We start from the raw sequence: 13672 nt of genomic DNA, 5'->3' as shown, positions 1-13672 counted from the left end.
CAGAAGGTCAAGACTACATTAGCATTTTCTCACTGAACAACAATCTGTGGTCTTTCTAATTAATGACAGCAGGATAATTAACATATAAAAAAAGCCATCAGCCTTCACTCTGGTAATAACGCAACAAATTACTACCCGTCTCGCGCCGGAACAGTGATGGCATTTAAGAATTCATTCGAGACGGATAGGGTTCTTTTTTATTCCGGTTTTTAATTTTTTTCTTCAAATTTAATCATGCCGGCGTGGTAGGGAGGCATTCGTTAGACGACGGTGTAGGAATTTTACTGAATGGGTCTCACACACATACAGAGACACACAACCTTTGCGACCAGTTTTCCTGTGTTAGTTCAGCCTGGGACAGCACGACAAGCCCCCCTGCAGATAGCACTGGGATGGGAACTGGGACAGACGTCTCAGACACGCATATGAGGGCACGCACACACACATGCACACACACACATATACTTGCACAAATTAAACCGCCAGAGAGCACACGCAAAGGCCCATAGACCCATGCAGGAGTGCACAAAAACACAAAGTGCACAGGCACAGAAAAATGGTCAAACACATAGAAATGCTCACACATACACACACACGCTCACACATACATACACACACACACACACACACACACACACACACACACACACATACACCAACAACTGTACAGGGATTCCCACAGTGACTGGGCAACATTCCCAACCGGAATGGGCAGCTCACTGGACTGGAAGACTAACATTACTCCAGGCGCACTCTGGATTAGATCAACGCTGGGAATTTCACACTGGTAGAGAGATGGAGAGTGGGAGAATGAGGGAGACAAGGAGGTAAAAAAAAATAAAAAAGGAGGACGAGAGAATTGAGGGGAGGGGTGGAGGAAGAGGAGAGATGTACTTTAGAGGGAACTAATGCTTAAAAAAACCCTCAATCCAATTAGGTTTAAAAGCCAACGTGGAGTGGAGAGGAGAGTGGAGGTTCATGTAGTTTAAAAAAAAAAGGAGTAAGTCTCATCTTACAAGGTTAAAGATAATGCAGGATCGCGAGGGGTAAAGACACATTTAGTTCCATTGATAAAAGTAGAGAGTTATTTAAAAAGAGAGGGGGATACAGAGGGAGTAGTACTAGTAGGGATGAGTAGCAAGTCTAAACATCATGCTATACAGCCCGATGAGAGAGGCAGAGAGAGAGGAGTCTCTTGGTGTACAAAGGAGAAGCATGAAAGGAAGAACAGATGAAAAGAGGAGTGTACTCACTGGGCTCGCAGCACACTGTGACACGCAACTTCATACATGGCAGAGGAGGCCCTTCATCTGTTGGTAGGGCTGGGAAGAACAGAGAAGACAGAAAGAGTTAAACATGCTGCTTATCTATTAAACCTGACAAACGGTTCATAAAGGGGCGCTACGCTGAATGAAATCTTTCCATCAAATCTACTTTTTGAGGACTCTCTTGGTACTTTTGAAGAATTCTTGTGACAAGAAAAAGCTAAACTGCAAGGTTGTTTTTCCTGTTTTTACCGTATCAATACCTCATACAATGCATGATATCAGCAGAAAGAATTACACCATCTCCCTGTGTCATGCTGACTAACATATTTCACACTTATCTGCTCGACTTAATAAAAAACAATAAAATATACAATTGGGAAGCGCAGCCATAAAAGAATGCAACTGCTGTGATATCAATACGGCTCACAGGGGAAAAACAGACAAACATCAGCTGTATTACCTGTCTTACCTGTGGTTTGTTTTGCTTAGCATTGCTTTGGCAAAACAAACCTGCCTGGAAACTGCAGTTAAATGGCTTTATATTTGAATTATTCACAAACAGCTGCTAACTCAACAGGGATCCACCACACAAGCTGAGTGTGTGATCGCTAACAGTCTGTCTCACTTTGTATCCATAATTTCAACTGATAAGATACAGCACGGAATAACAGTGGTTATAAGGCAATATCTACGGTGGCTGAGCTCAAATCACTCAGAGAAAAAAACAAGGAAAACATCTTCACCGTTGTGACAACACATGTCAGATTAGGAAAAAATGCTGCAAATGAATGAAACACAAACATTCTGAGAAGCACTTTCACCAAAATAGAGAAAATACGGCTGCCAGTCGTACACGGATCAACAAATGTGAGCTCCAACACGGCAGAAGTTTCTGAGGAACTAAAAAAACTGATAACCTTGCCTCGACGTGCGGTTTGCTGAAGATCGCCACTCGTCGGTGATGTTTGAAGATGAGCTAATGGTGTTTATTTCTGGAGCTTCGACCTTTGTACCTCAACTTAAATTCCCCCTCGGTTCAAGAATGAGTTTTGCTTATTGTTTCTTGACTTGGATGTTTGAGCTGCGCTGTGCACAATGATGAATAAGCTGAGTTTGACGCTAACAGTCTGTTTTCACATTCTGCTAAAAGGGGGAAAGTTTCTCTGAGCTCGACTTCAACCCGAGTATTCGGACGTGTACACATCAAAACTACTTCCGAGGCTAATTGTGATCCAGTATGTAGGTCACTCAAGTGTGATGTGGAAACATTGAGTAAGGTAGGTAGACATCTTGTCCCCAGTAGTTAAAACTTTTAAATGAACAATATGCATATTCGTAGACACTGGGTTTAATGTTTTTGTGGAAAGACCATATTAAAATTAATAATTAGTATTTTAAATTTAAGTCTTAAAACATGTCTTGAAGGGAAGATTTTTTTGTTTTGTCAACCTGTATTTCCAAGCTCAATATTTATTTCAGTTTTAACATGATTGCACAAGTCTTATATACTCCTGGCATTTGTCTTTGACCAGTTCAGTTTTTTGTGTCCCGGATAAACCTTTGTCTTGTTTTCTATGACTTGTTAATTGCAGTATGTTTCTATATGCTGCATGTGTGTTGTCAAACTGGTAAATATGGTTGTAATTCGCTTGTGTTGAATTTATTTTGAGCATGTTCTTCTTAAAAGTGCAACACATGTTGTCAGAGTGGGTGAAGATGCTGAGGATGCAGTGACAATGTCAAGGTGTTTTCTTGTGTCTGGGGAACCGGTGGGTGTTGGTCAGCAGACCCACACATCCAGAGACAGTGGGTTGTCAGTATCATAGTCTGTGGGAGCCACAGAGAAGAGCTGAGCCCAGCTCAGACTGAGCCAACTAATGCCATTAGTGTTTCTAATACTATTGTACTGTTCTCCCGGGTTAATGCCATTATAGTGTCTCCAGTGCTGTGGGCCCATTCAGCACACAAACCCCAGAGCCAGACATTTGGACCAACTTTACGCCTTATCTTTGATGTGGACAAAACACACACAATCGCTCTGAGCCCGCTGTGGTCCAAGCGGGGGGGGGGGGCACCCATTGTTGCTTTTCTCTGAACTGGCCTGAACAACCACAATAGCCCAGTGTGTGTGCGTGTACATACATACATGTGTGTGTTAGCGTGTGTGTGGAACCACTCTCTCATGCCCTCACAATGCTCCATTGTCCTTCAGACCGCAACAGTAATTTATGTAAAGATTCTTTCTTTCCCTTCGTCTCATCCATCCCTTTTCTCCGTTGCTTTTGTTGCTCTCCCTTTTCTTCCTCAAGTGTGGATTCCTCTCATCCGGCCTCTCTCGTCCCTTTCTCCCCCCCTCTCCTCCCCTCTCTCTCCCTGTACTGTCAGACTATGTCCATCTTTTGCTCTTTCTCTCCCTCTGTCACTCTTCCACGCTTCTCTACCTCCGTCTGCTTCTCTGCCTGCCTGTTTTCCCTCTCCCTCACTGTCGTCTCGTATTGATCTCCATTTATTCCTCCTACACTTTGCGGTCCCTCTGTCTCTTTGTTGTCACCCTTCCATACCATGCATTCACTTGACTCTTTCATTCTCTGCCTTGTTTCATGTCCTCCCCCTCTTGGTTGGACTGACACCAGAAGTTGTAAAAAGTCAGAAGAAAAAAACAGTCAACTGATTTTACAGCCGCTAAGCCATCTTCTGTCTCTCTCCCTCCCTTCTCTCCCTCCAGTGGTCTGAAATAAATGAGTGAGGGGAGAGGAGCACAGGGGAGTGTAATGGGGAAAGAAGAAACCATCACTAAAATTGTGTAACAGCCTACAGGTTTAAGAAAACATCAAATTAATGTCAGTCTGCATGAATTTATGGAAAACATTAAGGCTAGAAGCTGCAGTTTGCCAACACTCACAGCCTCATAAAAAACACATCGGCTAAAGCTGTTCTCAACCTTTTCATCCCTTAAAAAGGGGGCTACCACTCTTCCTCCAGCACAGGTGTGTATGCACAGTCTGATGAACTGAAACATCAAATATTTACATCTTCTCTCATTTTGGGCTGTTTTACTTGGCTTCAAGTGTATGGAGCCTGAAGCGAATATTTGTGGGTTCCCTAAAATAGAAGTTTCTCACAAAGAAATCAGGGACAATGCACTTTACATATTAAATACACATACTTCTTAGCCATGCACTGACACACACTGTCCACCAGTACCAGAGTGTCTCTACAGTCAGCAGACAATTGATTCTTTGCTGCTTTTCTTTGCATTATGTGACGGTAAACTGAAAATATGTCTGTATTTGACCACTGGTTGGACAAAAGACACAATTTGAAAGTGCCATCTTTGGCTTTAGGAAACTGATTGACATGTTTGCCTTTGTTCTGGTATTTTATAGACAAATTAATTGGTTCCTTCAGAAAATAGTCTATAAATTAAGCAATAGTCAAAATGATTTGCAGCCCTAACCAACCAAAAAGTGTCCAACGCAAGTATCAAAAACTGTACAAAAAGCAGTTCAGTAGTAACATATTTCCTGAAACTATGAGCTTTTGTCTAGCTGCTTGTTTAAACATTTAAAAAAACTGATTAATTCAGAAGTTTAGAATATTTTGTGATATTGTGAATCGGCACGAAAACTCAAGTTTTATTTTGGTACTGGTCTCAAACAATTTCAAATAATTCCCAGCCATACTTCAGTCCCACTTGAATCTCTGCATACCCAGTCTAAATCATGCCCCTCACACAAACAGAGAAACGAATATCCTTCTACTCACAGCTGTAGTAGTAGTGGCGCCCTGGCAGAAACTCAAACCCCAGCGAGAAGGGGGTGAACCTTTGGATCTTTTCAGAGAAGCGCACTGGTCCGAAGGGAGCGTAGGGGGTGTTACACTCCCACCTCTTGATAGCCCCTCTAGTCTCCACACAGCCCTGGAAAGTAGCCTCTCCCACCAGGTAGAGGGCCAGTGACTCTGGCTGCCCGGGGTCCAGAGTCCCCTTGTTGGGGTAGTGTGGGCAGTAAATGTCCAGGTAGTCATTCAGGTTCACCTGGATGGACAGATCTCCTGCTGTTAACCTGGAAGGAAGAATGACAATGACATTAATATTTCACGTAATGATTACACAAGGGTAATACATGACTGAAGGGGATAGAGAGGTGGTGATTAAGCACAGACAGAGAGAGAAAGAAGACGGATGACAGATATTCCATAATTCCTTTGTGCCTGGAGGAATGTAGATAGTTACAGCAGATGGATAGTTCATCAATATTACACATAACGATTACAGAGGGTGATAAAACAAAGTTCTGCAGGTCTTAAAACATTGTTTTAGGATTTGATATATCACAATGATACAACTCCATTGTACTTCCATACCAGCAAGGGAGCAGTGTTGAGCGACAGATGCAATAGAGAGAACAACAATTCCTCATATGCTTATTAAGACCATTGAGGGGAACTTGGTGTAAAATAAACTTGGCTCCCTCTGCTTTCCGCTCTCTCACTACACACTACAGATATACACAGGCGTGTGCAAACTTATGTGTACACGCATGCACAACCACGACTTCAGTCAAGGTTGACTGGCTTTAGGCATAACAACAACTCTGGACAAGACAGCATCATTAGAACAGAAGAGCTGCATAATGCATGCTCCTTTAGACTGCGGATCATGACTTTCTGTCTGCTACAGAACAAAGAGTTACCCATGTACAAACTAATATGGATAAGATTGAGGGGAGTAGATGTAGGACAGAGTGAGAGAGGTAAATTTAACACGAAGAAATCATGACTTTGTATGAATCACAAGGGCATGAAAAGACAAAGCAGGAGATGCTAAATGAGGACAGAAATGTGTGACAAATGGAAGGAAGCAATGTGAGTGATGGAGTGACATGAGATGGGGCTCAGATGAAGACAGAAGGAGACTGATGAAAAGAGAGCTGTTGAGACATGTTAGAGCAGAGAGGTGGAACAAGAAAATGAATAAGAAAGCCAAAAAGTAGAGGAAACGGGATGAACAGGTGAAAAAAGTGGAGTAAAGACTAAAGAAAGTAAAGTGTTTTAATTAGCGACCCCAGAGAGTCTGAGGGCAGACACACAGTCAGGAGAACAACAGAGTGGAAGAAAGAGGAGACGGACTTTAATTGGTCTCCTCTTCGCATGGAGCGCAGGAGAAAAGAATGAGGGGCAGAATGTGGCTTGGGCAGAAGGTTCAGGTCCATCAGTGGGAGTCTTTATAGAGGGGTGACAGAGCGGAGGAGAGAGGAAGGAGTGCTGGGAGTCAGTGAAGGGGAACATGGGAGGGGGGGAAATAAAAAAAAAAAAAGAGCGTGGAATGGGGAGGGGAGGATGATGGTGGACTGGCGGAGTAGTCTCAAGTTAAGTAGGCGGACAGAGAAGACACCAAAAGAATAAATGAGAGGAAGAATGAGTGCGGAGAGAGGAAGACGAAAACTGAAATGAAAAAGACATGATGGGAAGCAGGAGACGGGATGGTTCAGCAAATCTGCAGAGGGTATCAAAAGATGGATGGAGCAATGAGAGGAGAAATGACAAGAGACCGACAGAGGGAAGAAAAAAACTGAAATAGAAATCCACGTTTTCTGTTAACTTTGAACCTGAATGTGGGCGCAATGGTGTATTTCTGAGTGAGATAATGGAGCAGAAAAGCAGGAAAGTGTGTGTGTGTGTGTGTGTGTGTGTGTGTCATGGAGATGCAGGTGAGACCCTGAAGGCAGGTCTCACCAAAGCTGCTTCCTGCTCAATAGCTAGCGTGCAGAATTGGCGATCTATCAACGGGACAGGACACCATCGATCAGGATCCCTCGCTCAGGACACACACACACTCCCCTGATCAATATCCCTTCTGTGAGTGTGTGTGTGTGGGGCCATGTACGATGGCTCTATTACCTGTGTGTGCTAATTACAGCTGAACAAAGGCACTCGATTGTCTGGTTAAGAGAACACAAAAGCACATAAGCCAGTGTAAGCATACACACTGTCTCTCACACACACACACACACACACACACACACACACACACACACACACACACACACACACACACACACACACACACACACACACACACACACACACACACACACACAGCAGCCCGTTGACTCTTCGCACTACCTGTGGTGCTTTCTGAGACTTCTCTGAGGCTGAGAATTGTTTACTTTTAGATGCACCAGCTGTGGGAGTGTGTGTGCGTGTATGTATTGTAATAATAGATGTGTGCTGTGTCAACATGCTGCACCCCCTGCTATACATGTCAGTCACCTCAAGCTTCTTCTGCACCACTCAAGCCCTGTTTACCCCCATCTCCCGATCTCCCATCCCCCAATTTGCATTCCTCCTCACCCCCTTCCTCTCCTCGATCTCCTCCCTCGTCTTCTCCCACTTTGGATGACATGCACTCATCCCCAATCTATTGCTTTAGAGGTTGCAGCTCCTCCTGCTCGCCATCCTATTTCTGACTCCTCTCTATCCTACATTACCCCCCCACCTTCCTCCCACAATTCTCCAACCTCGGCCTGCGCCATATGCACGCCAGCAATTACAGAGACGTGTGCTCTACTGATGTCAAACTGTCAGCCTTCTTTCTATCCTCTTCCCTTCCTTCCTCCCTTTCCTTCTCTCTGGCCCTGGTAGGCTTGGGTACGCCCTAATTACACTCCACATCCTCCCCTCCTGCCAGCCACCATGCAGCAGAGTGGTGACAGCACAGGGGCATCATGGGAGCACTGAAGAGCTGTGGGTGTCAAAGAACAGAGTGCTGGAGCAGCCTATCAGTGGGAGAGCCCTCAGGAAGCAGTGGAGAGGATTGGTTTGGTCCCGTGCTGGAGCAGAGGGGAGAGGGCAAAGACACAGCACACGCACACGCACGCACACACGCACACACACACACACACACACACACACACACACACACACACACACACACAGAACGAACACATGTTCACACACGGCTTACGTGCACACACACAGACATGAAAGTACTTTGGGAGAATAAAACATGCTCTATCCCCCATGCCAGAGGGTGATCAGTGACACCCTTCTGAGGACTGGTGCAAGCTCGGGGTTGATAAAGAAAAATCTCACCAAGGAGCCAAATCAAAACTAACATGCTGGGCTCTTCAGTGGCAAACTTGAAAAGGCTAACATTTATCCTTTTTTTTATAATTACAGGAAATCACATTCAAAAATTCAAAAATTGAACATAACCGATGTCCCCCCAATGTGTGTCCATGTTAATGTGTGTGTGTGTGTGTGTGTGTGTGCACACAGTTATAATGAAATGCAGGGGGTTGACTGTGGCAGAGACCTTTGATCCTTTAATATGAGAGAATAATTAAAGGAGCAACAATCCCACAACACGGCTTCAGGAATACAGAACAGATACAAGATCGCGCACAGCAGCTGCATACTATGAATACTGAATACACTTAACGCAAGTACTGCACATAAACATGGGGGGATAAAAATATTCTACTACAATGAAAATGCTAATAACATGCTTACACTGTACTATGCATCCCAAATGAATTCAGAAAATGTATACTGTAGATACGGTAGTTTTAATAAACACTTTCATGCTTGTGATGGCACACTACGCAGCCCGCAGTAAAAGTCGGTTGGCTCCTTGTAGTGACGATGGGAGACTGAAAGGCTTGGTGGAGCCTCAGTTCTTCCGTGGTCAATCACAGCAGGGTGATCTCTAAATACGGTCACTATGGTGACTGGGCACAACATGCTGTGGTCACTGTGCCTTGGCTGGGCATAGCATGACACAGCTTCAGCCTCTATGATGGGTGCTGTAGTAACAACTTCTGGTAATATGGGAGGATCTGTGGCGCTCCCTAGGAGGATGACTTTGTAATATGATATTGTTTATTTCAGGTTATTTTTTGGGTGGGGTTTACCTCATGATGACAGATGAATAGATGTCAGGTGAGTCATTAATATCAATGAATAAAATAATTTTAACTTTGATATGCAGTCATACTGATTGCCTTAGTATTGTGGGTGTATCAAGTTGTGTTTGGTAAATTATTTTCAAATTTAATATCAAAATCACTTCATTAAAATGGAATAGCTGCAATCAGTAGATTTGCTTCAGGCAAAGTAAATCTGTGCAGGGCTTTTGCATCAGAGTTTAACACTGATTAACTTTTCGCTGCTACCCTTTGAGGGGATATTGGCTTTGTTGCACCACCAAAACTCTGCACAACTTTACTTATTGGTAGCAACCAAATTAGTGGGCAATCCAACTTGCTTGTCTGGCTATAGTGGCTATAGTGGCTATCATGTCCAGTTATCTCAGCAGCCACAGTATCTCATGTCGCCAACCTTCCAACCAGCCCATTTGTTTTGTGGAGACATACTGATGATTTCTATTGTGCCACTCTCTGGTGACATCCGGTAAGCTAAATAATTCACAAAGATTTAGTGAGAACACCTCTGACTAGAGAGGAACTGAAGAAAGATTTGTTTAAATACCAATAACAGTATTGGAAATTCTTCTGATATTGCCTAAAATGCAGTATTGCATTATCAGCGAGTACGCATTTCTTTCCAGCGATCCCATACCACGTAATTTATTAGCCCCAAAACAGGACCCTGCTACCTGTCAGCACTATTTGCTTCTTTCATTTCCAACTTCTGCCATTTTATTTCCCCAGGATAGCGAAGTTTTGATCACCTACGCTTTTAATGCATATGTACCGCATTGGTACTTGGTATCGACCAATACGCAAAGTTGTTCAGTATCAGGGAGGAAAAAATAGTATCAGAACTTCTCTGAAGAAAGCAAAAAGGAAAAATTCTCATGTGCTGAGATTTTTATTCATGCGAGAGAATAAAAACTGCGATGTTGGGCAGGTGAATAAGGTGAATAAAACCAGACTGGAAGTCTTTCATGGGAAAAACAGCACTGTACTGTGGGGAATAATTGTTGGAAAGTATGAGAGAAGTTTATGACAAAAAAAGCCCAAAGACAGTCTAGGAGGAAAGAGGGAACAAGGCAGAACTGAAGACAGAGAACATTCTTTCCTTGAGGTCTCCAAGCTTCAGTGACCTCCTGCTCCACAGGCTATCCTATCTTCAGAGGAGGACAGGAAAGGAGTCATACAACTGTAGGGCTACAGCCATGAGCCAGAGATTAAGAAGGGAAGAGAGACACTTCATCTGCTCAATACTGCACCATTTCCATTTCCTCTCTCCTACTCAACCCTTCTCTGCGTTGATGTAAAACGAAGCCGAATCAGGACAACCCCCACCACCCTCCCCTCACTTCCCCTCAACTAGCTGTGCCCCCCCCCACCACGCCCACACAAAGCCATGCTGTGTCCAGAGCTCAAACACCAGTGTTGTGTCTAACCTGGTGCTTACTCCCCTCAACGCGCACAAACAAGGACTTCACCCCCCACCTCTGACCATCTGGGGCCCCCCACCACCCCGCCTGCCCAGCTGGCTGAAAAATCCCTTTACCACCCCCTCCCTCCAACCTCATACCCTTCAAGACTAGATTCTCAGTGTCATCAAACTGTGGCCAAAGACGGCGATCAACCACTCCTCACAGAGAGGAAAGAGGGACTTAAGGGGAACAAGCTGTTGCTCTTATCTACTCTTTCCTGTTTGGTATGCCTACGTGAGTGATTGTGTGTGTGTGTGTGTGTGTGCTTCCCTCAAGGTCAGCAGGAAGTATATCTCTCCTCTACACCAGACCTTTTGCTTTCTTTTCTATGGCTCCTAATCTCCAAATGTGGATGGTATGTGAACTTTCTTCCGTCGTTTTCCCTTCTTCCGTCTCCATCCGCTTAAGTCTGTGGTTTTTCTTTACATGCAAGTTCTGAGCACACACGCTGTATTAATATGCATTAGGATCTGGGTGGCTTACCACCTCTGCTAAACACTTTCCCGTGGGAAGTCCTGTGCCATCAGACAAACCTAATGCTTCTGTCCTCATAAGGGTAGAAGGATAGGAGCACAAGTGCACACACACACACACACACACACACACACATTGCAAAGCATCATTTATCAATATGAATTTGGTGCATAAGTGCTGGCGACAATGGCTGTGGGTATATGTGTATAACCTCGATGAAGTGATTGGTTGCACCTTTCTTGCCCTACCGGCTCCACGGAATGACCGGAAGGCACGGGGCATTCAAATTGTGTGGATCAGCAGGCTCTCTCGTGGACCCACATTCCCTATCAATTTACAGACACAGATAAAACACTCAGATATACGCACAAACACACACACCTGCTGCTACAGGGCCTAAAGGATTCCCAGCCTCAGATAAAGACAGACCCTATTTTCTGCCTGTTATGGCATAGGTCCTCCTCTGTGTGTGTGTATGTGTGTCCATTCTGTGGGACTCAGCAGCACAACAGGATGTATAGCTACGGCCGTCAGAGCTGAGTCAAATTGCATGATTCGGGCCCACAGGACCCATCAGTATGGAAACCAATCCATCGGAACCATTTTGATACGGCTGCAGGTCTGCAGAAACCATCATCCCCCTTTGTGGCAGGGCTCTGTCATGCATAGGCACTGCGCTCCATGTGTGGTCTAGTCTGATCCTAAAATAAGCTTTCCAGTGACTTTTCTGGGAGGTATGAAATTACTGTCCACAATATAAATGGACAAGAGTGCCGTCTTGCAGTCTATGGCTCGTTTATATTTTCGCTGTTTGACCAAAAACACTGCATGCCAAAATGTTGCCTCACTATGCCCACCAGCATGGCAGCAGCTAAAAAGTGTTGCCCGACTTGACTCTCTCACCTGCTCTGCGTAGAGGTGGCCACACTTGTAAGAGGAGTGTGAGGAGAAAAGGGCACGAGGAGAAGAAGAGTTGGAGCTATCACGCAGAGAAGAGTGACGGTGGAAAGTCTGCGGCAAAAGAGCTGTGCCTGGGCGAGAGCAGAGTGCGCGTACGGCGAGGGGTGTGTGAGGGGGTAAATAAGGTCAGACGTGCCGTTGCCAGGACAACAACCAATCCGGAGCTGGGATTGGAGCCAAGCCAACGCCCCACCCATCCATCCTTCGCTCCATCCGTCTTTTTTCCTGCATCCCTCCATCGGACAGCCTAAACCTCAGAGTAATGAGTGCTCTCCATGTTCCTGCAGTCTAAATGGAGCTGCAGTGTAAATACAGGGCTGATTTGTACAGGTGCCAGGCTCGGATACATAAACCTGAATATAGCTACAGTACCTCACCACTCAAGACACTGACAGGGCGGGTGGAGGTGGGGTGGGGGGAGAAACAGTGACAGCTATGATGGGTGGACACAAAAAGCCATGATTCAAACTATTTATGAAATCTATCAAAGTTTATTGCTACAGAGTGGCAGCTGGGCTGATCCACTGTGTCAACATCATTTGTCTCATGTTTATGTACTAACTTTGCTGTTTGGGGCCCTTCAGCTTTGCACACAGTGCAAGAGCAGATTAGTCTAACTAAAGAGAGGGTGTGACAAATTAATGTTAACTTTGAAGGAAATAACACACAAAGGTTGGCCGTGTTGGGTTCATGCCAATGAGGCAGGTGGTGTATGGCCAAGGGGGAACTGGGCAATCTTTTTTCAATTAATTCTGAAAAAATTAATAATAAAAAACATCATATACCTGTTAAAATAAACTGTTAATTAAAATGCCAAACACAGCTTCTCAAATGTGAAGATCTTGCAGCTTCTCTCAGTTTTGTATTATTAAACATCGGATATCTCTGGGATTTGGGCTGTTATTCAGATAAAACAAGCAGTTTAAAAGACGTTACCTTGGGCTTTTTTGCTATTTTCTGACATTAACACATCAGATAGGCATGTAAATTGATCATGGAAATAATCAATATTTGTAACTCTAAGTTAGTTTGTTTCAACTTGTCATCTCTGGTCCTCTTTTCAGTGTGGCTTGTCTGTTTTTGTCAATAATTTTGAGTTTTTATTTTCCTTTCAAATCACAAAACAATCTTGGGAAAAGATGATTTAACCACTTTGGAGTTGTCAGCTGCTTTAGAAACACATACTTAAGTGCTGTTTGCCAGACTTCTTTTATAGACAGCAAGTGCTGCTAATTGGCATTGAAGCAAATGTGACCCATCTTTGTAACTATGAATCGATATGAGTAAAGTGCTTTTTCCATAAGATGGTGTAATCTATCACATCACATAATAAACAACTTTTTATAACAACACTTACTAGTTTTGTTCTTCCTTTCTTAATAAAAGTTATTTTATGTTCTTTTTTTTTTCATCATAGCAGTATACGCTCTACACCCTCATCAATTATATTAACTATACTTAACTACACTTATCTGTGTCTCGGGTCTTTCAGCAAGGCCCACCTGTGTAAGTGGGTTAAGGAGGACATGCCAGCAACACCCCTTAAAACACGCACATAGAC

At 44.1% G+C, this 13672-nt stretch overlaps 1 protein-coding gene across 2 annotated transcripts in view; it reads right to left on the bottom strand.

Moving 5' to 3' along the window:
• The window catches only part of si:dkey-246i14.3 (ephrin A4), a 33295-nt gene that overhangs the window by 7535 nt on the left and 12088 nt on the right, over positions 1-13672 (bottom strand). For both annotated transcript variants that reach the window (XM_051405959.1, XM_051405958.1), the window contains exons 2-3: positions 5034-5332; positions 1254-1322 (exon numbers count right to left, since the gene is read on the bottom strand). In XM_051405959.1, the coding sequence (XP_051261919.1) occupies positions 1254-1322; positions 5034-5332 (368 nt within the window). The remainder of the gene's footprint in view (positions 1-1253; positions 1323-5033; positions 5333-13672) is intronic.

The sequence above is a fragment of the Dicentrarchus labrax genome, unplaced genomic scaffold, assembly GCF_905237075.1.
Source record: "Dicentrarchus labrax unplaced genomic scaffold, dlabrax2021, whole genome shotgun sequence".
NCBI classification, from domain to species: Eukaryota; Metazoa; Chordata; class Actinopteri; family Moronidae; genus Dicentrarchus; species Dicentrarchus labrax.
This window is presented reverse-complemented; position numbering and strand designations above follow the sequence as displayed.